Genomic DNA, 25061 nt, shown 5'->3' on the forward strand with positions numbered 1-25061 from the left:
TACCGTTTCCCCTCCCCATATTGGTGGATTTACATCCCACCCTTTTTTCCATTGGAGCTTTTCATGTCTGTATGCTCTGTCTCCACCCATGAGGCCCTTTAAAAATAGTGTGGATCCCATTAATCAAGATGCTGGTGGGAGTGGACATGTGGGCTTCTACAGATGGCTGGTACCTTATTCCCAGATCTCTGACTCTGCGTCTCTGCCCTTCCCTGTTCAGCTCCCTGTTCCTAACCCAAGTGCCTCGGCTCACTTTATATCAAGTCCCGTGGTGTAAATAGATGGAACGGGTTGAGGGTGCTGTGACGGTTTCACTCCTAAGCCACCCCGTTCACCTAGATGTCTGCTCAGCCAGTGTCTTCCCCCTATTTCCTTGGATGGATGGATGAGGGGCTTCACCCCATCTCTCTGTTCTTATTTGGGTACTGAGGGTTCTGTCGGATTTTTAAAACTATAGTTTGGCCTCTGCTGGAGTGTCCAAGGTACCGTAGAGTTCTAAGCAAGTACTAAAGTTTTACGGGCCCGGAACAATCCCCCAGAAGCCTGGCTTCCCCCGGGGCAATATGTTGACAGCGAAGTAAGCAGTTGTTTCACACTTCTTCCTAAGGATTGTTATTTCGGGGTAACCAGGCAAGTAGCTTTTCCTTGGCTTCTCAAAATAGCAGTACAGTTAGCCAAGGAGAGCTGAGATTTGAGTTGGAAAAGTATGAGTCTTCTTGAAAAGCCCAACCATCTCCCAGCGTCTTGCCCTGGCCCCCTGTCCTAGGGGACCCTTGCCCTGTGCTCCAGGGTGCTCTCCTGGGACGGGGGGGTCGGCTCGAGGGCTCATGAGATGAACGGGGGTTTCTGTCCCGCGAGGCCGGGCTGAATGGCAAGCGGCTCCCCGTGCTTTTGTCCGGTACAGATTGATGCCTTCCAGCACATGCAGCACTTCGTGCAGACCATGCAGCAGCAGGCCCAGCACGCCATCGCCACCGAGGACCAGCAGCACAAGCAAGAGCTGCACAAGCTCATGGCCCGGTGAGGTGTCCCCGCTGGCCGGGGCCAGCTGTGCTCCAGTCCCCCCAGTGCTAGCAGCCTCTGCGGCATGGCGGGAATGCTCAGAACTCCCTGGGCAGCGAGCTGCTGACACCGCCTTTTGCAGTAGGAACCCCAGGCAGCCATCGAATCGTGCTGCGCCAGAGCCCCTGCTGCTGTTTGCCCAGGATTCAGCCCCAGAGCATCCATGTGCCGTTGTCCTCCCGGTGTCTGGCTTGAGAGTCAGACCCCTTGTCTGCAAATGCCAGCTATGCTGCTGCTTCGATGTGCAACTTTAGATGAGTTACTTAACCGCTCTGTGCCTCAGTTTCCTCATCATATAAAAGGGGGATGATGAGAGCTCTATGGCAGTAGAAGGCGGTGTGAGGGTTAATAGAACAAACACATCAACCGTTTAGAGCAGTACCTGGAAGAGACTAGCAATCAGTAAATATTGGTTGTTAATGTTATCATGATAAGGGCACCTGGGTGGCTCAGTTGGTTAAGCGACTGCCTTCGGCTCAGGTCATGATCCTGGAGTCCTTGGATCGAGTCCCGCATCGGGCTCCCTGCTCGGCAGGGAGTCTGCTTCTCCCTCTGACCCTCCCCCCTCTCATGTGTTCTCTCACATTCTCTCTTTCTCAAATAAATAAATAAAAAATCTTTAAAAAAAAAATATTATCATGATAAATATGATGTATTATAAATGACATATGTCATTATAATATATATGATGCATGATATAATATATTGATATGCATCTATCATTAAAAATGGAGGGGAGAAAGGAGAAATGAGGGGAAGCCGGTAGCAATCAATAGGAAACGTTACTCAGCAGCCGACAGCCCCCCAAAACTGAAGTTGGTGTGGGTAGGTCCATGCAGACCTACCCCGTACCAGGTCCTGGTCGATGCTAGCATTGACACACAGGTCAAGGAGAAGAGATGATACATTCAAAACGTGGCCCTAACGCCCATTTTTTTCCTTCTGGGTGGTTCAGAATCCTGGTGCTTGAAAAGCCCAACCTCACGTTGCTTCCTGGGAGCAAGCATAAGCATCAGGGAGGCTTTCCTGCTCCACGGACAAAATGGGCTGTTCTCCTTGTTGGGGGTGGGGGTGGGGAGCTAGCATGCGGGGGTAGCAACGTGGGCTTGTTGCTGTGTCTCCAGGTGTTTCCTGAAGCTCGGGGAGTGGCAGCTGAACCTGCAGGGCATCAACGAGAGCACCATCCCCAAGGTGCTGCAGTATTGCAGCGCGGCCACGGAGCACGACCGCGGCTGGTACAAGGTAACCCCGGGCCTGGTGGGAGCCCAGCGCCTCAGCCCTGCTGGTCCGCGCGCCAGGAGCCAGGCTGCCAGAGGCCCCTTACGAGCTCCATGTACAGAAAGATTGATAGAGTCTTTTTTTTTTTTTTTTTTTTGAGGAACGCTTTATCACACCATTATTGCGTATGTGGCACGGGGGAATGCTTGTTGTCTTACAGACTCGTAGCTGATTGTTTTCCTACGAGCATCTGGACGCACCGTCAATCTCTGGAACTTTATCTTCCTTTGGGTCATCTGTTCCTTCCCGGCTTCTTCCTGATTTCCATCCCTGCCTGCTCCTCATCTAAGAACTTCACTTTCTCTGTTTTTATTGGAAAGCTCTGGGTAACATCCTGTTATGACATAGGAAACTTTTCAGGAAGATAAACAGAATTAGAAAATGTATCAAAGATGCGGTTGGCTGCTAGAGGAGGGCTTTGGGGAAGAACACATCTTTGATGAGAGCACATAGCCTTAGTTTTTAGGTCTTCTGTGAGGGACCTACCTCCTGGGAATAGCTGCTTGGTACAGCAAACGTCATCGATTTTATTTCTAACATTTCCTTAACTTGCTAATACTTTGTGAATTAATCCCTCTGAGATCAAAACATGTATCTGAAGACACAGAAGCATCTACAGTAAAAATCTTATCCTGATTGAAGCATGCTTCATTCTGATCTGAAAAATGCCCGTTTCGTGATAGCAGCAATAATTACTCTATCTAGGACAGCTTCAGTTCCATCCAGTAAACCCTGGATTAGCTGGAACCTTACCAATTGGAAGTGTCTCTTAACCAGATTATTTTTCTTCACTCAAATTTTAGAAAAGAAACAAATCACGAGGAAAAAAAACTGGTTCCTGGAATTTTAAGTTTTTCTTTGTATGGCTCCTTTTGGGTTTATGCTGTCTTACCATAGTGGTGTGGTCCTGTGTGTGTGCAGAGACTATTTCTGTCTTGCTCACCACATCCCCTGGCTCAATGCCTGGCACGGAGTGGGTAAAGAAGAGCTGTTGAATAAATGAAAGGTGTGGGGAAACAGCCTGGGTCATTGCAGAATTGTGACTCATCAAATAAAGGTCAATTATGATCAACCTACTCTGCTTAGGTGGAAAAATGGACACTTTTATATTAAAGAAAGGTTTTTAGCAAGGGATGCTAAAGGAGTTTCCCAATGATCCAGAAAGTATATCCAGCGGAGTATTTAGTGTCCTGCCATCAGTGCACACTTAGGAGGCCCAAATCAAAGTGTGCCTCATGCTGTCTGCACAAGACAGTGCTGCACCAGAGGTCACCGCAGCTCGAAACTGCAGAGCATGGATAGTTCCTCCTTTACCAAAAGAAGCACCAAAGGCTTCTCCCAGTGAACGGTCATTGGGCACTGGCTCTCTGACAGGGCACACACGGGCCGGATGGGAGAGCTGGACAGATGTGCTCCCTTTCCCACTGACCTAGGGCCTGGTTAAGACTTTTACCATCACTCCCCTATACCTGTGCTCCTATAAATAATGTTTCATATATGGCTGCCAAAGGAATCTTTAAAATCTAGAATGAAATGGGATCTCCTTGGCCTAATGTTAGCCTGTCCACAATCTGACCCTGCCCTTTGCTAACCTTCCCCCTCACCGCCCTCCATCACGGACTATGCTCCAGTCGGATCTGTTTCTTTGTTTCTTGTGAACCGCCCTGTGCTGGCCACCCTGCATCTTCGTCCCTGCCCTCCCCAGGCCGGGAAGTCCCTGCTGCTGTGCTCTTGTCCCCACCTTGCCCATCAAAGGCTTCCCTTCAGTCCCTACCCCAGAAACCTCCCCTCTACGAAGCCTTCCCTGACCCTGGCTGTCCGTTGTACGTCTCATTGCCCCCTCACATCTGCCTGTCCTCGGGTTGCTGGGCCCTCCACCAGACCGGAAGGCCCCTGAGACAAGGACCTGGCTTGCTCCTCTTCGGGTGCCCCCTCCCCCCCAGCCCTCACCACAGTCCTGTTACAGTAAGGGCACCACAAAATGAAGGAATCGGGCTGAATCTGGTAAAAGGCCCCATTCCTGAGTGTTTCGGTGAAGTTTTGCTCTGCTGGCCACTGAGAAGAAAGGGCAGTCCCAGCGCTCTTCCTCAGCTTTGGCCTCACGCTCCTCTAAGGCCTTGGCACTCAGGCTTCCTCATCCTCGACTCTCGCCCCACCCAGGCCTGGCACGCGTGGGCAGTGATGAACTTCGAAGCTGTGCTGCACTACAAGCATCAGAACCAAGCCCGGGACGAGAAGAAGAAGCTGCGGCACACCAGCGGGGCCAACATCACCAGCACGACCACGGCCGCCACCACAGCGGCCACGGCCACGGCCACCGCCACCAGCACCGAGGGCAGCAACAGCGAGAGCGAGGCCGAGAGCACCGAGAACAGCCCCACCCCGTCTCCTCTGCAGAAGAAGGTCACTGAGGTACCCTTCCCTTCCTCCCCCAGCGAGGACTGAGCCCGGCACCAGGCGCTCTGAGGAGTGACATGGTGGTGGCCGCTGAGGAACCTGGGCTTCACTCTGAAGGGCCGGAGGAGCCTAGACGCTGTGGCTTATTTGTCAGCCAGCATTGCTCACGACGGTGCTTTTGTGCATGTGTTTGTATTTGAGGCGCTGCTTTGGCCCCCACGCTGAAGACTGAGTTTCTGGTCATTCTTCCCACGGGAATGAGCTCATCCCCTCAAAGCCTGCACCTGTGTGTGTGGGTGGCCGCGCACAGCTGCGGGTCCGCTTGAGGACAGAGGCCGGCGGGATCCATCCTCTGCCTTTTCCTCCCCCCACCCCGCCTCCCTCCGGCTGTCCTTTCAGAGTGCTCCAGGTTGGCTAGCAGGCCCAGGGGGCGGCGTGTTCAGTCTCGGCCCCCTCCCCCTGCCACCATTAGCCCAAGATGATAGTGACTGTGACGCAGTTGGCATTTCCTGAGTGCTTGCTGTGTGCCAGGTGCTAATGCAGAGGCCTCTCACGCATTAACTGATTTAACCTCATAACCTCTCTTTGAGGTGTAGGTACTATCAGTATGCTGTGAGGCCCCTTTTACAGATGAGAAACTAAGGCAAGAGTGTCCATTAACATGCGTGTGTTCCAACAGGATTTGTCCAAAACCCTCTTGATGTACACCGTCCCTGCCGTCCAGGGCTTCTTCCGTTCCATCTCCTTGTCACGAGGCAACAACCTCCAGGACACCCTGAGGTATCAGAGAAGGGCAGGGCCCCTGGTAGGCTGTGTGTGTAGCAGGACACAGAATCACTCGTGATGTCCTCTTCGCCTTCCCCACTGTGATGAGTATATCCAAGAGTAATGGCTGACCAGCCTCCACCGGCCAAGACTGAGGAGGAGGCTTGGCCTGAGAATGCTCCGTGCGCGCTCTGTCATGAAGGGAAGAAGCGTATCTGTTTGTGGCAGTAGTGCTGAAATCCCCTCAGCTTTTTTTTTTTTTTAAAGATTTTTATTTATTCGAGAGAGAGTGAGCAAGAGAGAGAGAAGGAACAGGGGGAGAGGCAGGCAGAGGGAGAAGCAGGCTCCCCACTGAGCAGGGAGCCCGACATGGGGCTCGATCCCAGGATCCTGAGATCAAGACCTGAGCCAAAGGCAGATGCTTAACCGACTGAGCCACCCAGGAGCCTCCCCTCAGCTTTGAGAGGCCACTTAGAGAGGCCGAAACAAATGACACAGACCGGCCAGTCCAGAGGCTATGGGTGATGGGGACAGCTGAGTCCTACATTTACCCTGTTGCCACTGGTCTCCAGGTGACTTTGTATGTGCAGAGATTATGCATACGTTGTCCCTGGGCTCATCTGTTAGATTTCTGAGCTTAGACCATGCTGAACCCTCTACATTATCTGAAACAAAATAATCGTTCACTTGGGATGCCCCTCCTTGTGTTGAGCCAAGTATTAACGACCATCACCAACCACCCTTCCCAGGTGGTCCCCGAGACCAGACACTGGAGAACCACTGATTTGAGGTCCTGCCAGTCATTCTTTTTTTTAAGAGTTATTTATTTTAGAGAGAGAGTGTGTGAACAGGGGGAGGAGGGGCAGAGGGAGAGAGAGATAATCCTCAAGCAGACTCCCGCTGAGCACAGAGCCCGATGTGGGGCCCGATCCCAGGACCCTGAGATCATGACCTGAGCCAAAATCAAGAGTCAGACAAAACTGACAGAACCACCGAGGCACCCCTTTGCCAATTATTCTTTTCTCAAGAGTCTTAAAGATGAAATAAAAAAAAAAAAAGATAAAAATTTGGAAACTCAATTTTCTGTGATTTTCTCATTCTTCTTCTCCAGAGTCCTCACCTTATGGTTTGACTATGGTCACTGGCCAGATGTAAATGAAGCCTTAGTGGAGGGGGTGAAAGCGATCCAGATTGACACTTGGTTACAGGTAAGGCTGGCTCAGGTCTCACTCCTGCTCTGTCTCCTCCTGGGATCATGCGGTGTTCAGTGAACAGTGATAAAGAAGGGGGGATCGGTCCCAAGGTCGAGACTCCGTATTTTCTTTAGTTTCTCCCAGCGAACTGAAGGGAATGAACCGTTTTAGAGCTTACCAGCATCTACCACAAGTTTCAAGAGCTGGTCATTGCCCAGAAGAATAACTAGTTGTTTTCACATCTCACGCGCTGCATATCGTGTCTGTCTGAATACCAGGTTATACCGCAGCTCATCGCAAGAATCGATACGCCTAGGCCCTTGGTGGGCCGCCTCATTCACCAGCTTCTCACAGACATTGGCCGGTACCACCCCCAGGTATGTGGCACCCTGGCAGTTTCTCCTCGAGCAGCTGACCTTCTGATCTGGGTCTCAGCTTTTCCGAAAGCTACTCTAGAGATACAAGTGCAGGAACTGGGAGCCAGGCATCCCATCTGTCCAGCTGGCAGGCCCAGGCCCAGGGGCCATCCTGAAGAAGAGAGCCCCCCACCCACCCCAAGATTGAGTGGTGGACTCAAATGAGTGTCAGCAGCATCCTCTGTGTCTCTCTTATCTTCCTGAAAGAGTTTGCAAGTGTTCCTTCCGTGTCTGCCTCAGGCCCTCATCTACCCCCTGACCGTGGCCTCTAAGTCCACCACAACGGCCCGCCACAACGCAGCCAACAAGATTCTGAAGAACATGTGTGAGCACAGTAACACCCTGGTCCAGCAGGCCATGATGGTGAGTCTTCCTCACAACGGTGCTGCTGGCAAGAGGACCTCCTGTCTCTGCAAGACAGGCCTTTCTGAGGTTAGCTCATCCTTGGCACTTCTGTCTTTCCCCTCTTTGGTCCAGGTGAGCGAGGAGCTAATCCGCGTGGCCATCCTCTGGCACGAGATGTGGCACGAAGGCCTAGAAGAAGCGTCTCGTTTGTACTTTGGGGAGAGGAACGTGAAAGGCATGTTTGAGGTGCTGGAGCCCCTGCATGCTATGATGGAACGGGGCCCCCAGACTCTGAAGGAAACATCTTTTAATCAGGTATGGGATAAGAAAGCACGGCTTGACATGACCCAAAGCCATTACCAGACCCCTTTCTCTCTGGCTTCCCTGCTGACTTGAATAAAATGTACTCTGACGGAGGTCACAGAATATAAAAACACCAGCAATTTAATTGTCACTAACTTAAAAGAACCCTCCCAAAGCTTTAACTGGAAAACCACGAGATCCTTCCTGAGCTCATCTTGCCTCTCCTTACCTTGCCCATAAGCCATCCTGAGACTGGGGCCTCCAGGACCGGGCCTCCATGCTGTCCTTGCTAAGCCTTGCGAAGGCCCAGAGCCGTCCAGCCGTAACGTGCGGCCAAGCAGTTGTGCTGTCTGCTTGGGGGTTCAGCCTGCGGCTTAGTCCACACCTTGACGACTCGCGTACTTCCCCTGCTTCCCCGCTCAGGCATATGGTCGAGACTTAATGGAGGCCCAAGAGTGGTGCAGGAAGTACATGAAATCCGGGAACGTCAAGGACCTCACCCAAGCCTGGGACCTCTATTATCACGTGTTCAGACGAATCTCTAAGCAGCTGCCTCAGGTAGGATCTTCAGGTTCTAGCAGCATTAACTGTCGTTGTCCCTTATGTTTTCTTAACACTAACTCTAAAGCGTCTGGTTTCACTTCTATCTGCAGACTCTAGGACAAGTCATTGCTATTAGCCATCTCTTGAAAAATACCTAAATTGCATTTAAATTCCTCCCTGGAGGCGGAAAGCTAACCCCTTTGGTAATTTATTCACAGCTCACCTCCTTAGAACTGCAGTATGTTTCCCCCAAACTTCTGATGTGCCGGGACCTTGAATTGGCTGTGCCAGGAACGTATGACCCCAACCAGCCGATCATTCGCATTCAGTCCATAGCGCCGTCCCTGCAGGTCATCACCTCCAAGCAGAGGCCCCGGAAGCTGACGCTCATGGGTAAGGACCCATGTGCTTCTGCCACCTCCCCTTTTCTGAAATCACTGCTCACCATTCACACCACTGATCTTTCCATGTGGCGTCTTTCCCATGTTTATGGAGAGAGAAATAGAGCACCAGCGGGTTTCCCATTACATCCTCCTCAGGACTCCTAGTTTGCTCATACCGTCACGATGCTTACGTGAAGCCTAACCGCCCTGCAGTAGAATATGCGGAGGGAACTGTAAAGGTGTGCAGCGCGGCCAGGTGGGGGTGGCAGGCAGCTGCAGGGGACTGACAGGGCCGACAAAGGGGCATCCGGATGCAGGTGTGGTAGGTGACAAGCAGAGCTGAAGAAAGGGCTCCTGGGCTCTCGAATGTTCTCTTTCACCATCACGGTCTCTCTCTTTGGGAAATGACTGTGTAAAAGGAACAAACTGAAGTGGAAATGAGTTCTCACAGTGAGCTCTGTGACCTATTAAGGTAGGTAGTTGTGGGAGGCCTGGATGCTCTGGTGGCCCTTCGAGTGTTCTCACCTTTAATACGGCTCTTGCTTTTTAAATGCAGTAGTTATTCACCAGCACCAGTTCATTGTGGTTCTCAGGTGATCATCTCTCCGTGGGCTGGTGTCTCTTGATACTAAAACATGGGTCAGTCAGGCTCTCCACAGTATTTCATTAGAGACTTGAAAGAAGGACCTATTTCCTTCTGTGAGCAGAGTTAAGAGAGCCAACAGTGAGAAGCTATCACTCACCCCCACCCTCCAGACCCGAAAGGGCAAGGAGCCCATCGAGAGCACATAACCCGGAAAGAGAGGCCATTCACCAGAAGCTGTAGCCCAGGTGGAGGGACACTGGAAAATTCTAGAACTGGAGCCTGGCCGTTGTCAGGGGCAAACCCTTTGGCCCTCTGACTTCCCTCCTGCCAGTGCCCCCATTGGCCAAGCCCAACTGGCACCCCAGGTGATATAGTCTCTAGGGTTCAGGTTTCACAGGCCCGAGCAAGACAGAGAAGGGCAGAGAGTGGGTTGTGAGGGAACATACAGACTGACCATCTCTGTGCAGAATCATTCCTGATCTTCAAAGACAGAGCTGATTTTAATTTTATTTATTTGTAATGTGACCAACATTTCATTGGGGACCATCAAAAGCAGGGCCATTCTTTTCATCAGTTCTAGGGTACTTTTCGTGTTTGTGTGGAAATGTGACTGGGTGGGGTACACGTAGTCTCTGGGAGCTCGGGAATACAGGGCTGGTCTGTGCTAACTGCTCCCACCATTCCTACAGGCAGCAACGGGCATGAGTTTGTTTTCCTCCTGAAGGGCCACGAAGACCTGCGGCAGGATGAGCGAGTGATGCAGCTCTTTGGCCTGGTGAACACCCTTCTGGCCAATGACCCAACGTCTCTTCGCAAGAACCTCAGGTATTCAGGACATGGTGCGGGGGGCGGGGGGGGGCCACAGCAGCGATTTGACTGGTCTTCTAGGGTTTCCTTACATCCCTCCCATGTGGTCGTGTCCCTTCATGAAATCGGTTGTAGACCTATGTACCTGACAGGAAGTCACCAGTAGCCAATGTGTCAAAGACAATAAGAAGAATTGTCCATATTTTTAGCAAACTTTCAAGGGAAATGCCTGTGACAACCACCAGAGGGTCCAGAATGGAATGGCCCGTGGCCATTAGACTAGGGATGCTGCACATCTGGTGTGTTTTACCTTCCCTGTCCGCCCTGCTCTCTTCCTCGTCTTTCTGTTAAGAACATGGATATTAAGTTGGAGGTTGTTTTTGGCTTGGAAACAGTCCTGGGCTGCTCCCCGACAGCAGTGAGTTTGTCAGGCAGGTTGAGGAGGCTGGTGGTGATTTCCCGCCAGCCCCGGCCATCTTTGTGCACACCTGACAGCAGCCCTGTGCGGGGGGCGCCATTCAGCCCGCGTGCATGTGTTGTGAGGGGCTCAGAGGTGCACTCTGATTACCGTCTGATAACCAACCCTGCTTTCCCGGGGCTGCCAGCATCCAGAGATATGCCGTCATCCCCTTATCCACCAACTCGGGCCTCATCGGCTGGGTCCCGCACTGCGACACGCTGCACGCCCTCATCCGGGACTACAGAGAGAAAAAGAAGATCCTTCTCAACATTGAGCATCGCATCATGTTGCGGGTATGTGATGAGGCCGCCAAACCCAGTGCTTGAATGTCTTGACGTAACTTGCAAGTTGGGAAATCTCTACAAAGCTGCTCTTCTCGTTCTTCTGTGTATGTACATCACTGAAAAATCTATTTGGGAGAATTCTCTACTGAAGAAGTTTTCATGAAGTGAGTCCTAAAGCAGATTACCTCTAAGAAACAGGACCCTAAAGCCCAGAAATTAGGTGTTCAGCATTCTAGGTGAGACTGCACAGTATTGTTTATCAGGCAGCGTGTATTGACCGAACACCTGATGTATGCGGGGCACTGGCCACGTGGGGAAGTGATGTTAGTAGAGATGCAAGTAATAAGGAGAGTTGTGAGGCGCCTGGGTGGCTCAGTGGGTTAAGCGACTGCCTTTGGCTCAAGTCATGATCCCAGGGTCCTGGGATCCAGCCCTGTGTCGGGCTCCCTGCTCCTCGGGGAGCCTCCTTCTCCCTCTCCCTCTGCCTGCAGCTCCCCCTGCTTGTGCTCTCTCTCTCTCTATCAAGTAAATAAATAAAATCTTGAAAAAGAAAAGAAAAGAAAGAAAGAGATTTGTTTGTTACCCAGAACCTCGATGGCTCCAGTGCTCTCTTTGACACCAGTAGGCTTGAACTCGGGTGGGACCTGATGTTTCACCCGTAGGCCTGGCAGTTCCCGTGGTCATCAGGTCCCGTTGGCCATACCCTTTTCTTCCCTTTTGTACTGTTCTTACTTCCTTTTCCTTTGGGCCGGGGTGGTGAGATCAGAACCCAGCTCTGCCTAGACCCAGAGCCTTATCTCCTCCTGGGTTGAAGCTGCCGGTGCGGGGCTGCTCCCAACGGTTGTGTCCTGATGCAGATGGCTCCGGACTACGACCACCTGACGCTGATGCAGAAGGTGGAGGTGTTCGAGCACGCCGTCAATAACACGGCCGGCGACGACCTGGCCAAGCTGCTGTGGCTGAAGAGCCCCAGCTCCGAGGTACGGCTCTCTGGGCTCCTCGTGCGCGCCTCTGCCCTCTGGCCCACGCACTCGTACGGGGCTGGCTTTCTTGTTCGTTCGCGTGCGCCTGGGGGACCCGTCTTCGTGACGAGCAGCTATAGCTTATGTCCTGTCTTTTATAACAGAAATTAAGTGGGCGAGCTGTGCAGTTTAGCAGATAGAGATTCAGTGATTTAACGTTTCTCCCGTTTCTTACAGTAGTATTTGAGTTGTGTTTATATTAAGGATACTAAATCTTTTTCATACATGTTAGAAATTTCCTGCTTATTTGGTTTTTAAATTTTTGTTATGGTATGTTTCTTGGTTTGGGATTTTGGGGTTTTTTTTGATATATAGGCATTTTTTAAAAGTTAGAAGTTACCAGGGCGCCTGGGTGGCTCAGTTGGTTAAGCGACTGCCTTCGGCTCAGGTCATGATCCTGGAGTCCCTGGATCGAGTCCCGCATCGGGCTCCCTGCTCGGCAGGGAGTCTGCTTCTCCCTCTGACCCTCCCCCCTCTCATGTGCTTGCTCTCTCTCATTCTCTCTCTCAAATAAATAAATAAAAAATCTTTAAAAAAAAAAAAAAAAAAAAAAAAAAGTTAGAAGTTACCAGATTTTTGATCCTTTTCTTTGAAGTTTCTACTTTTGGCTTTATATTTGGAAAGGCCTTCTCCACCTCAAGATATGTATCTTTCTACATTCATTTTCTTGTACTGATTATAAAGTTTGTTTTTCCATTTAAATCCTCAACCCAATTCAGAATTTAAGATTTAAATTTTATTTTTTTGAGATGATTAGCCAACATCACAGTATTTACCAAATAATCCATCTTTTCTCTACTATTTAAGAGAGTCCATTTTTATTATACAAAAAATTTTTCTATGCCATTGGATTTCTTTCTGGGGCTTCTGTTTTATTTCATTGATCTCTCTAAAGTGTATTTCTCTTCAAGTACCACACTGTTAATACAACTATTAATAAAAAGTCTCTTCTCATTGGCTATTTTAATTTTTTCTTCTTCCAGATAAATTTTGGGATCATTTTGTCATGGTCCCCCAAAAAAAGTGCTACTGAATTTTGAGTGGAATTACATTAAATGTATCAAATAATTTGGGAGGTTATTACATTTTTATGGTCTTGAATGGGTACTTTCATTCACTCAGGTCTTTGTTCCTAAGCAAAGGTTAATTCTTTTTTATTCATCTAGGTTCTATACATCTCTAAGTTTATTCCGAGCATAGTTTGCCGTTGTTACAATTATAAATGAGGTCTTTATTCCATTTTATGTTATTAACTAGTTACTGATGGAACATAAGAAGACAACTGATTGAGGTATAATTATGTTGAAGCTAGTTAGCTTCCAGAGCCTCGGTTCATGTGCGCTCCTCTGTTCCAGGTGTGGTTTGACCGAAGAACCAACTACACTCGCTCTTTAGCAGTCATGTCCATGGTTGGGTATATTTTGGGCCTGGGAGATAGGTGAGTAAATTGATTTTGTTTTTGTAGTCTTTTTCTATATTGTACCTTTTTTTTTTTTTAAAGATTTTATTTATTTGACAGAGAGAGACAGCCAGAGAGGGAACACAAGCAGGGGGAGTGGGAGAGGGAGAAGCAGGCTTCCCGCTGAGCAGGGAGCCCGATGCGGGGCTCAATCCCAGAACCCTGGGATCATGACCTGAGCTGAAGGCAGACGCTTAACGACTGAGCCACCCAGGCGCCCCTATATTGTACCTTTCTTAAACAGTTTCCTTTCATTTTCCAGTAATATTTATGACCATTTGGTAAAAAATTGTATTTTGTACCTGTAGGTCTTGTTTGCAGCACCAGCCTTAGTCCCTGTTTATTATCCATGCAACAGAACAGCCCAGCAAACTAGAACCTAGTTCTTGGGTACTACTTTCTCCATAGGCTGGTTAAATATGTTAAAAACCATAGATCGGGGCGCCTGGCTAGCTCAGTCAATAGAGCATGTGATTCTTGATCTTGGAGTTGTGGGTTCAAGCTCCACATTGGGTGTAGAGTTTACTTTTTAAAAAAAGGGGGCGCCTGGGTGGCTCAGTCGGTTATGCCTTTGCCTTCAGCTCAGGTCATGATCCCGGCATCCTGGGATCGAGCCCCGAGTTGGGCTCCCTGCTCAGTGGGGAGCCCGCTTCTCCCTCTGCCTGCAGCTCCCCCTGCTTGTGCTCTCTCTCTCTCTCTCTCTTTCTCTCTCTGTGTCAAATGAATAAATAAAATTTTTTTTAAATAAAATAAATAACAATTTTAAAAATATGCTGGATTTTACTGATTCAGTAACCATCAGTCACCACTGTGCTGAGATAAATAATTCTATTTCTGTAATTGAACCTAACCACAGTAGATCCTTCTGATATTTCTGCATAATAAATTTTATCCACATGTATTGACTGAAAAAGTAGCTTAGGAATATTCAGAAATTGACTGTCTGGAAGTCTTCGAAAAACTAGTTCCTTGGTGTCTACTCTTTCTCCTGGGATCATGTCTCGTGCAATTGAGAGTAAAAATAGTTTTTTCCCACAAAAATAATGAATTCTCATTTTTAAAAAGAGCCAGGAGAATTCCTGGTGACAAAAGCCAGATGACCCCTCCTAGTCTGGGGGCTCAGGAGATGGGACCCCGTGATGGGTGCTGAAGGGTAAAGATAGAGCCTCATCACTCTGAGACGCCGGGACCGCCAGACAGGATTCATCTTGTGACCAAAGACCTCAGGAACGCAACTTGTGATTTCACACAGATCCATCTTCGTTTCGGACCTGGAGCAGGGATCAGCAAACTTTCTCTGTAAAGGGCCAGATAAGAAATAATTTAGGCTTTGCTGGCCATATGATATCTCACAGCCTCTCATGTCTGCTTGTGGCACAGAATCAGCCTGAGACGGGACATGGCAAATCGGCAGGGCTGTGTCCCGAAAAACTGTGTTTGCAGAGGCAGGTGGGGGCTGGCTTTGGCCTGTGGACAGGGCCCGGGATATCCCATCCTTGTGGATTTGTTCGCCTGTGCTGCTCTAGTGGCTGCTCCATGGTCTCTTCTGTTTCTCAGACACCCATCCAACCTAATGCTGGACCGGCTGAGTGGGAAGATCCTGCACATCGACTTTGGGGACTGCTTTGAGGTGAGCACGTGTTCCAGAACCCCACGTAAAGCTTACCTTTCCAGATGACCACCTTTCCGCCTCTGACCATTCAGGCAAACTTAAGCTCAAAATGCATTATCTTGATCCTTGCCTCTCCTACCAAAGCAGTAGGAAGTCAAACTAAGAAGTGAAGCCCGTGCTCGTTGATACTTGCTGTAACTGGACTCTAACCCCTTTTGAGGCAAGGGCCACTGTTCACACACCCTCTGACTCAGGAATCTTCATCCCTGAATTGGCCTGCTGGTCAAAGGCCTGGTGTGATGCACACTTGTCCTTTTTCTTTGTTCCCTCTATCCCTTTGTGTGTGTGTGTGTGTGTCTTTTTAGTTATCTTTTTTTTTTTTTTAAAGATTTTATTTATTTATTTATTTGACAGAGAGAGACACAGCGGGAGAGAGAACACAAGCAGGGGGAGTGGGAGAGGGAGAAGCAGGCTTCCTGCGGAGCAGGGAGCCCGACTCGGGGCTCGATCCCAGGACCCTGGGATCATGACCTGAGCCGAAGGCAGATGCTTAACGACTGAGTCACCCAGGCGCCCCTTTAGTTATCTTTTAAAGCCCTGTGACAAGTTCTCTCACTAAACTAAAGCTACTTCATTTCTATGCCCTAATTGAAATCAATGCAAAGAAAAGCTACCTGTTTTTGCCTGGCTTTAGCTAAAGAAAACCATCTAGCCTGGAAAATAAATAAATAAATAAAATACAAAACAAAAGAAAAAAAAGAAAACAATCTAGCCATTGGACTTGGTTTTTCTCTTTTATTTCCCCATAGGTTGCTATGACCAGGGAGAAATTCCCAGAGAAGATTCCATTTAGACTAACAAGAATGCTGACCAATGCTATGGAGGTGAGTGGGTCTTGGGACCAAGCTGCTTTGGAATGGGACCAACACAGTCAAGACCGGCTCTGCACACAGACTGGCTTGTTCGGTCTCATCAGTTCCCCAGAATGCCTGGGTTGGTTCTGTGGTTGTTTCCTGATATTTTCCATTGTGTTAGAAATGATCGACCTTTGAGAGAGTCTCACCATGCTTCCCATCAGACCTTGTGTCATATGAATCACAGGCCTGACCTGACCCCTTGCTCTGAACACCTTCCCAGCCTGATACATCAGTAATGGCCTGTGTCTGCTTCCTAAGTTCGGGTGACAGACCCTCTCGACTCGCTTCTGTCCTGAGGCCTTCAGGGGTGGGGCCGGGGCCAGTGACTTCTGTGATGAGTGGCTCTGGTCCTGCAGGTTACTGGTCTGGATGGCAACTATAGGATCACATGCCACACGGTGATGGAAGTGCTTCGGGAACACAAGGATAGTGTCATGGCCGTGCTGGAAGCCTTTGTCTACGACCCCTTGCTCAACTGGAGGCTGATGGACAGTGAGTTAATGCAATTGCCTGGGCGCTGGAGCCCGCACCCTCCAAACTGGGAATATCGGACACGTTGCATTTCACTAACCTTGCCCCCTGCCAGCCCGGAGCCTGAGCTATATAACTGGGCTGTTGGGTTATGTTTTCACAGAGCTGTTCCAGTGGCTGGAAATGAATTTCAAGTACTTTTTCTTATTAACTAAAACAAAAAACACCAATTATCAATTTGAATATTAATTAAAATACTTTCAGGGTAAACCCTGGTGATTCTTGTCTGTTCGGATTTCATACAGAGTAGCAAGCTGGCATCTCAACAGGAGACACAAGCGCCTGTGATCTAGGGCAACTGCATCTCTGTCTCCCCTTTGCTCCTCCTCCTTGGAAGGGGGCGACCGAGCCCGGTGTCTCACCCACACCGATCAGTCCCACTCTCACCTTCTGTTATCTGGTCCACAGCATCTAAATTCAGCTCAGCGACACAGAGTGTCCCACAGGATTGCATACCCATGCTGACACCCCCTGCCGTCCTGAGTGATCCATCCTGGGCTCTCTCTGAGGGACTTTAGCTTTCAGTAAAAAATTGTATTTTTATGGTTGTAAGAAAATATCATATCAACCAAGTTTCTTTCAAGTCAGAGTTTGAAGCCCTTTTTATCCTCTCTTTGTTTCTTTCCCTAGCAAATACCAAAGGCAACAAGCGGTCCCGAACAAGGACGGATTCCTACTCTGCTGGCCAGTCAGTAGGTGGGTCCATCCCCTGGGAGACTGCAGCTTCTGTTTCCTTTTGTCCAGAGTGTGTCTTAAACAGGGAGAGCTTTGTGACTGCCATTAGGAAGCACAGTGGAGGCGGTAACAGATGCCCGGAAGCATGTTTTCTAAAGGCTCTGACCAGTGATGCAGTCCCGCAACAATTCTGGCCCTGCTAAAACAGTGTCTAATGGGCACTTAGTTAACTTCAGAAAGTTGGTCTAGAAATATTTACTGAGCATAAGTTTTTTGGTTTTTTTTTGTTTTTTATTTCATCCTTCTCAGGATGGAGTGGGTACCTAAGGCTCAGGAATTTTGATCCGAATTTCTATCCGAGCTTAATCTATAAAAACACATTTAGGGACCCCTGGGTGGCTCAATCAGTTAAGCGCCTGCCTTTGGCTCAGGTCACGATCCCGGGGTCCCGCATCAGGCTCCTTGCTCAGTGGGGAGCCTGCTTCTTCCTCTGCCGCTCCCCCTGCTTGTGCTCTCTCTCTCTCCTCTCTCTCTCTGACAAATAAATAAATAAAATCTTTAAAACAAAAACAAAAAAACACAATTAAAAGCATGTCTGAATATTAGCCAGTATTTTGTATGCCCTTTAGTGGTGTCTGGACTGGGATAATTATTAGCTGTATCACATGGTCCTAGAGCCTTGTTAATAGCTCAGGAATAGGAGGATGGAAGCAGTAGAAGCATATTTACGTTGCTGGCTGAGGAGCCGGGAAGCCACAGGAAACACTTTCCAAAAGTGCGTCCACAGAATAGGGTCCCAGGAAGATAATGCCCCTCTGAGAGCCAGAACAGGGTTTGTATATGGAACCTCTCAAAGGTCTTAGAGTAAAGCTGTTTAACTTTATTTCACACCCACACCCCCTTGCCCCCCTCCCCAGCCCCCTCCTTTTCCCTCATAACATCTAACAACATAGTTCACACCTTGGAAATACTGTTGGGGTGTAAAAAAGTAGATATTCTCTATAGACGTTTATGGAACATTTGCAACTAGTTGCTTAGCTGAGCCAAATAATGTTTAAGGGTGCAAAGAGAATGTGACGTACAGAGATTACCATGGAGAAGCACAGAATCACATTACAGAATCGACCGAACTGTATAGCCTATGAACTATTTTTTTTTTAAGATTTTACTTATTCATTAGAGAGAGCACAGCAGGGGGAGAGACAGAGGGAGAGAGAGAAGCAGACTCGCCGTTGAGCTGGGAGCCCGACGTGGGGCTTGATCCCAGAACCTGGAGATCATGACCTAAGCCGAAGGCAGACGTTTAACCATCTGAGCCACCCAGGTGCCCCTAGCCTATGAACTATTAAGAGAACAGTAAAGTCCACTGTATGATCCAGCAGCTCACAGTTGGGTTTGGAGGAGAGGCCGTGGGGCTGAGAGAAAGGAGGTACCGCTCTGAATGGCAGTCGTTAAGGGAGTTCCTGGGTTGGCTGGATTTAAGCTGGCCTTCCTGGGTGGGTGGGAAGGAAGAAGGTGTTTTGGGCAGGAAATTGAGGTGCCGGGTTATGGTCCAGTCTGTGAACAGGTGTGGACTCTAGCCTGGACACCATGACAGGATTTGTGAATGATGCCTGAATTACTCATGGTGTCTGGGGTACCTTGTGCGGGTGACTGGTCTCATCCAAAGTATGTGAGTAGGTAAGTGAGACTTAACAGGTTTCATTCTCAGGGTCCACCTCTTTAGTACGTTAGTGGGTGACTCCTCTCTGCTGTCTAGGGCGTGCCAAGGGGAACTGGGACAGCTGGTTCTGTTGGCCCCACATGGTTCTGGCTAGACCTGGCTGGTTCTCTGTGGCTTAAAAGTTAAGTTCCAAGTGGTCATTCATAAAAGTGTTATCACCCCTGGCTTCGTTTTGAAGGCCTGTGGTGTACAAGAACAATGTGTAAATAACTTCATACTTCTGCTTCTACACTCTTCTCTCCTGAAGGCCACAATCAGTGGAGGACGACTGTAAGCCTGAGGACTCTCTCTGCCCAGAAAGGATGTATAAATTCCTCCAAAGAATAGCACTTTGGTCATGGGTGTGACCCACTGAAAGCTAGTGCTCTTTATATTATCATCAGTTGTTTTGACAAGTTTTGTCGCCAGGGATTCATTCACGCTCCTGTTCTCTATGTCAGAACATTTTATAAATGCCGTTTGCTTGAAAATTCATGCTTTGGAGATGTAAAATCTTATAAACACATAGTGACCATTCTTCATCTCCTTTCCCCTCAGAGGTAGCAGTGAGTGTTCAAGGGAATATAGTGTGTAAAGAAGTAGAGCTAACGCTTGCAACAGTGGTTTCTTGGTCTTGGAATTTTCTGCCAATTGATTTTTTTTCCTCCTAGAAATTTTGGACGGTGTGGAACTTGGGGAACCTGCCCATAAGAAAACAGGGACCACAGTGCCAGAATCTATTCATTCTTTCAGTAAGTCTGACCTCTGAGGAATCGCACCAATGACTAGCTCATTAAGAACAGAGCAGCTGTGCTGTACCATGAGAGGGGTCGGTAAGGTAAAGCAACAAGCCCGCCTTTGAGCAGACAAGGGCCTATGAATATCTCATTCTATTCTGAAGACAGAGATAGACACAGAGGAAGAATTACTCAACACTTCCAAAAGTGAATATTTGAGAAAAACAGGGGCATCCATTGAACCTGTTATGACGATCCCATCTTATTGTTATTTCTACTTTTGTGTATTCCAGTTGGAGACGGTTTGGTGAAACCAGAGGCCCTAAATAAGAAAGCTATTCAAATTATTAACAGGGTTCGAGACAAGCTCACTGGTGAGTGTGTGTGTGTGTGTTTACTTAAAAGGAACATAAAGTCTTGAGAGATTTTTCTCCCCTTGAGTGGGAGGTCGGCCCCTTTCCAGCGGTGTTGGTGCCTAAACTTTGACTCTGCAGCTAACTGGAGGGTCTCTGAGGCGATCAGTTGAGGACCCTCTCTGATTCTCTAATGACCATTAAACTCACTCTAAGTAATGTTAATCTCATTTTACCAGACAGGGGTGAGTAAAGTTCATTTGGTTCCAAATTCAGGAAAGTTTTTCTTATCATCATGGCTTGATATTGGAACAGACCTGACCACTCTGATCCTTTGCCTTCCTGCACTTCGGGGACTGTTACGGAGTGGAGAGCATGGAAGGAGAGAAATGCATACCTTTGAAAGCAAGACACGTCCTATAGACCAGATGGTGTGACAGGAGGTGGGAGTCAAGGGGCTCGAAGACCCCAGCTCCACCACACCCTATATGAGCCCTGGGCCTCTCTGTTCATCTGGAAGAATGCCTCTCTCAAAAGGCAGTGAGGCTCAAATGAGACATGGGATGCCAGGCCTCAGCATTGGAGCCTGGCACAGAAGTGTTGAAGTCAAGTTGTACTTATTTGTTGAGCACCTATAAGCCCTGGATGCTGACGAAACGGCTGGTAGGAGCCGACAGATTGCCTGCCCTCATGGAGTCGGCATCTAAAGGGGCCGTATTAGGTGCAAGAAAGGGCTTGGGCTGTGATGCTAGTCACAAGGGAATTTAAGTGCCCGGAGTTCCAGGAAAGCTTCTCTGGGAAACAACCCTTGAGCTAAAATCTGAAGGAGGACATAATTAGAGGCAGAGTGTTCCAGGTAAAGGAAACAGCACATGCAAGGGCCCTGTGGTGGGAGCGAATCTGGCAAGAAAAATGGTCTGAACGCAGACGAGTCTGACTGCCACAGAGAGCGAGATGGGAGGCGCACAGAAGCAGAGTGCACACACTCTGAGCGGGCCGGGGCGGGACCATACAGTGCCTTACACTTTCATCCTCCGCCCTAAGGGCAATGGGAAGGCTCTGAGGGCTTGGAGGGGGAGCAGGGAGGCAGGAGGGGCCCTGTGGGTTTGCACTGGGGAATTCTCCCTGCTCTGGCCATGGAGGCTGTGTGGAGGGAGGAAGCTGCTGCCGAATTTGCGGCTGGACAGTTGACTAGACTAGGGAGGTGGCCTCCAGATCTTAAGGAGGTAAAATGCGAAGGATCGATGAGGAGGCATGAGGGACGGCAGGCACCGAGGACAGCTCCAAGTCCCTGGCAGCTTTCTGAGAGTGAAGAGCCTGGCAGCCAGACCGAAGGGGTTGAAGAGAAGGTGAAGTGAGAGAGGGAAGCGAGGCAGAGGAAGCAAGTTTCAAACTTGTGAGAAGCTCAGCCGCATGGGGAAGGGGGTGGGGGCTGGCTGCAGTAGGGTTAGTGCGTGAGAGCCTTTTGTTCTTCAGTGCGCAAAGGGAATGAGTTTATAGAAGTTTGAAGACAGGAGTGAGAGGAGGGTAGGTGACCGTGTAAAGCACCCTAGGAAGCGGGAGGAGGTGGGATCCGAGTGCAGGTGAACTTAGCCTTCAGCGGGAGGAGGGACAGCTCCCCAGGGTCGCAGCAGCACCACCGAAGAGGGAGCTCCTGTGGAACAGATCCAGCTCCTTGAGCATAGCCTGACATCTCAGGGGTCCAGAATGATGAGCTCAGTGAATGGATGAACTTGTCAAGTAGGAGCCGAGGGCGGGTGCTGACGGTGAGAAGCCAGCAGGGAGGCTTGGACACGGGGTTGGGGGGGCTGGGCAGGGGAGGACAGGAAATGGCCCTTGTGCCAAAGAGGCTTCATCAACTGGCCATGAGTGCCTGTTCCGGGCTGAGATGATGGGTTTGTGATGGAAACAAGCTTCCCTATGGGAGGAAAGGCCCAACCATGGAGGTTATAGGATGAAACCGAGCACAGTTTCTCATCCACTTGCCTGATGATTGCAATAGATGAAGGAATCTCTGCAAACCCAGTGGCCAGCTCTTAGACACTCCTGAGCTCAGCCAACTGCAGGCCTTTCCCCTCTTTGAACCAAGTCTCTTAGGAGGAGACTGGTGTGTATTCAAGTCACATGGAGGTGAATTTAAAAACCCGGCTGCCATGCAGCCTTCATACTCTCAGACAAGGAGAAACTGAGCAGGGCTGCCCAGACAGGCCAGCCGAACGGGGGGCAGGGACGGAGTGGTGCAGAAGGACTGTGTGTGTTTCTCCTGTCCTAGGTCGGGACTTTTCTCATGACGAAACCCTGGATGTCCCGACACAGGTGGAGCTGCTCATCAAACAAGCCACGTCACACGAGAACCTCTGTCAGTGCTACATCGGCTGGTGAGCGTCTGTGGGAGGCGCGGTGCGCGGACATGCACACAGGGCCCCACCCCGTGCCCCAGTCCCGCCGTGGCAGGAAAGACCTGGGGCGGGTGGTGCAGGGATCCAGAAAGGGGAATCGCAGTGTCGGATCTCTTAAAAAGTTTGTATCCGCCGTGTGCGCTCCCAATTCTAAAAAGGGAGGAACTTGAGTAACGTGGGTGCATATTTGGAAGGCAAACACCAAAGTAAATTAAAATTACCTTAAAAAATGGTTTAGAAATGTATGTAAGTCCCTCTTTTTTGAGGGTGGGGGACTGGGGTTCTTTTTGGAGTTTTGCTGTCAATTCCAAAATAGAGGGAAGGGCCAAGGAAAAGCTGGAGCACCGACAGAAGGAGATGCAAAGACAAATTTATGATCTGGGATTGTCACCTCAAGGACCGCTCTGGGGTCTGCTTTGATTAATTGCCCGAGGCACGCTTGAGGGTAGAAACTTGAGAGGGAGGCTGAAGGGGGGGTGTCCTTCTGGGGCCAGCAGACATCAGCCCTTGACTGGAAATGATGAGTGTGTCCAACACAGTTAGTTGTGGGAGATCTCAAGGAATGTCCCCAGGGGTTGTCAGACCTTGGTCTCTCCATTTTCAGTGTATCCATGTAAAGCTTTGAAAAAGCCCAAATTATTAAAATATTTCTTTTCTCTCTCTCATCTTAGGTGTCCTTTCTGGTAACCCGAGGCCCAGACATGCCCACTGCGTTTCTCTTGAGGCTTTTGTACTTGGGTATATGCTTCCACTAAACTGAAACCACGGTCAGAGAGCTCGACTTTGTTTATATTTTGAAATGTAAATGAAACGTACTACTGTATATTAAACGTTGGTTTGAACCAACTCTTTAGCTGCTGTTGAAGAATATATTGTCAGAAACACAAGGCTTGATTTGGTTCCCAGGACAGTCAACACAGTAATACTACACAAATCAAGCCATTGATTTGGGGGAACAGAAGATTCATAACTTAGAAATACGGGTTTTGACTTAACTCACAAGAGAACTCTTCATAAGCATTGCTGATAGAAGAATGGCCTAGTCGTTCCTCTCAACAAGGATACAGCAAACTCTGCACAGTCAAGAAGCCTCAGGCCATGGGAGGACACATGTTAGGAATCGGGAGAAGCTGACTTGGTCACTTCCACCCATCCCATTACCTCACTGGTCCGCAGACAGCATCATTTGTAAGATGGGCCAAAATGGGTGGAAAGTGTCTGTCTTCTGCCTCACCCATGATGCTGCGACTTACACACTTCAATCCAAGACCCGAATGCTGGGAGGGGAGTTTCTCGCAATGGCTGGGTCGCCTTCGCGGAGCGACGCACAGAGACCCACGTGCAGTAGGGCGGCCCGCAGCAGCCTTCCCCAGCACAGTCCTGGAATGTTTTCAGTGAAGTCTGAACGCTCTCTGTGTAGAGCAAGGCCTTGGAAACAAATGCTGTCCTGGAGGTGCTGACCACAGAGAGGGGAGGTCTGGTACCTGCGGGGAACTCTGAGCAAAAGAAATAGTAAACTAAATGCACAAAGTATCAAGTGTAGCCATTCTAGACACCACGTTGTATCTGAATAATTTTTGTGCCAATAAATGACATCAGAATTTTAAAAACGTGTATGGGTGTCTTTTTATTCATAATTACGAGTTTATAAAGGAAGCAGGTCCTTCAACAGCCAGGATTCACTAAGCATGTGGTACAAGGGACCATGCAGGACACGGGAGCTACCTGGCGTGGTCCCCTTCCTCGTGTTCACAGGCCAGACAAGGCGGGGTCGCCATCATGTCAGAGTGGACTGGTAACTCCCCCAAGCCAAGTGGGGAGTAGAACCACACCCAGGGTGTGAGCCTCAGTGGGAGGTGCGAATTCCACTGGCCGAGCCAGGAAATCCTCATGGAAAGGGGACATTTGCCATGGGTGTTAAAGGATGAGTAGGACTTTATCAGATGAAGCATGTGAAGACATTCAGCAGAAAGTCGGTCTGAAAGCACAATATCCTGCAGGAATGGCAAATATTAACTTGAACCTTATCCGAATGCAAGTCTTAAACCATTTTTGATATGTAAAATGGCATTTTCACACAGTCGGACCTCAGTTCAGCATAGCTGGCTGAGTGGTCAGTGGAGAACAAAGGGAATGACAGCAACTAGAAGGGGGCCAGAGAGGAGAATGTGGAGCCAGACTGTGACCTGCCTCGGTTCAACAAGAAGGAGTTTGAGCCTGATGTGTGGACAACAGGGAACCGTGTGAAGTTCGAAAACCAAGAAGTAGAATCTGAGTAGTATTTTTAAAACAGGTAACCAGTGTCAAACAGGTAAAGAGAAAACTAGATGCCGCAGGACCTAGGAAAGAGGCCTACAATAATGGGGAGGAGAGAGCGTTAAATGAAGGTGGCAAGTGCCATGCAGAGATTCCTCTACAGAGAGCATGCCTATGGAGTGCTTCCAAAGAACAGCATTTTCAGTTCAGGTAAATTTTCTATTTCTAAATTCCTATGGGCTGCAGCTACCCAGTGAGAAACACTGAATCATAAAAGCTGTTCAAAGAATTTGTATTAGGAAGAGCAAGAACATTACAAGGCCAGGGACCCTATGTCCCATGACGTTGTATCCCCCAAATCTGCCAGAGACCTGGACCACAGTGCTGCTCCATGCACATTTGTTGGAGGACTCCTCTATTAAAACCAAAGATGAGTTTAAATATCAATAGTAATACTGATAAGCTCTAACCCTCATAGTTAGTCTCATACCTGTCTCAGATTTTCTAGTAAGAAAATCTGTAAGAAAACTTTCACAGTAAGTCTCATACCTGTCTCAGATTTTCTATAGTTCTAAA

General features: G+C 49.1%; 1 protein-coding gene across 3 annotated transcripts in view; it reads left to right on the forward strand.

The window, feature by feature from the left end:
* The window catches only part of MTOR (mechanistic target of rapamycin kinase), a 123954-nt gene extending 100115 nt beyond the window's left edge, over positions 1 to 23839 (forward strand). For all 3 annotated transcript variants that reach the window (XM_036065210.2, XM_036065220.2, XM_036065236.2), the window contains exons 37-58: positions 905 to 1020; positions 2187 to 2304; positions 4501 to 4752; positions 5417 to 5517; positions 6614 to 6710; positions 6974 to 7072; positions 7352 to 7474; positions 7589 to 7771; positions 8183 to 8317; positions 8521 to 8695; positions 9961 to 10096; positions 10684 to 10831; positions 11680 to 11802; positions 13200 to 13282; positions 14861 to 14933; positions 15725 to 15799; positions 16189 to 16324; positions 16994 to 17059; positions 19412 to 19492; positions 19771 to 19851; positions 22103 to 22208; positions 22901 to 23839. In XM_036065210.2, the coding sequence (XP_035921103.1) occupies positions 905 to 1020; positions 2187 to 2304; positions 4501 to 4752; positions 5417 to 5517; positions 6614 to 6710; positions 6974 to 7072; positions 7352 to 7474; positions 7589 to 7771; positions 8183 to 8317; positions 8521 to 8695; positions 9961 to 10096; positions 10684 to 10831; positions 11680 to 11802; positions 13200 to 13282; positions 14861 to 14933; positions 15725 to 15799; positions 16189 to 16324; positions 16994 to 17059; positions 19412 to 19492; positions 19771 to 19851; positions 22103 to 22208; positions 22901 to 22916 (2523 nt within the window). In that variant the 3' untranslated portion in view covers positions 22917 to 23839. The remainder of the gene's footprint in view (positions 1 to 904; positions 1021 to 2186; positions 2305 to 4500; positions 4753 to 5416; positions 5518 to 6613; positions 6711 to 6973; positions 7073 to 7351; positions 7475 to 7588; positions 7772 to 8182; positions 8318 to 8520; positions 8696 to 9960; positions 10097 to 10683; positions 10832 to 11679; positions 11803 to 13199; positions 13283 to 14860; positions 14934 to 15724; positions 15800 to 16188; positions 16325 to 16993; positions 17060 to 19411; positions 19493 to 19770; positions 19852 to 22102; positions 22209 to 22900) is intronic.
* Positions 23840 to 25061: the final 1222 nt, after the last annotated feature.

The sequence above is a fragment of the Halichoerus grypus genome, chromosome 5 (genome assembly GCF_964656455.1).
Source record: "Halichoerus grypus chromosome 5, mHalGry1.hap1.1, whole genome shotgun sequence".
Lineage (NCBI taxonomy): Eukaryota > Metazoa > Chordata > Mammalia > Carnivora > Phocidae > Halichoerus > Halichoerus grypus.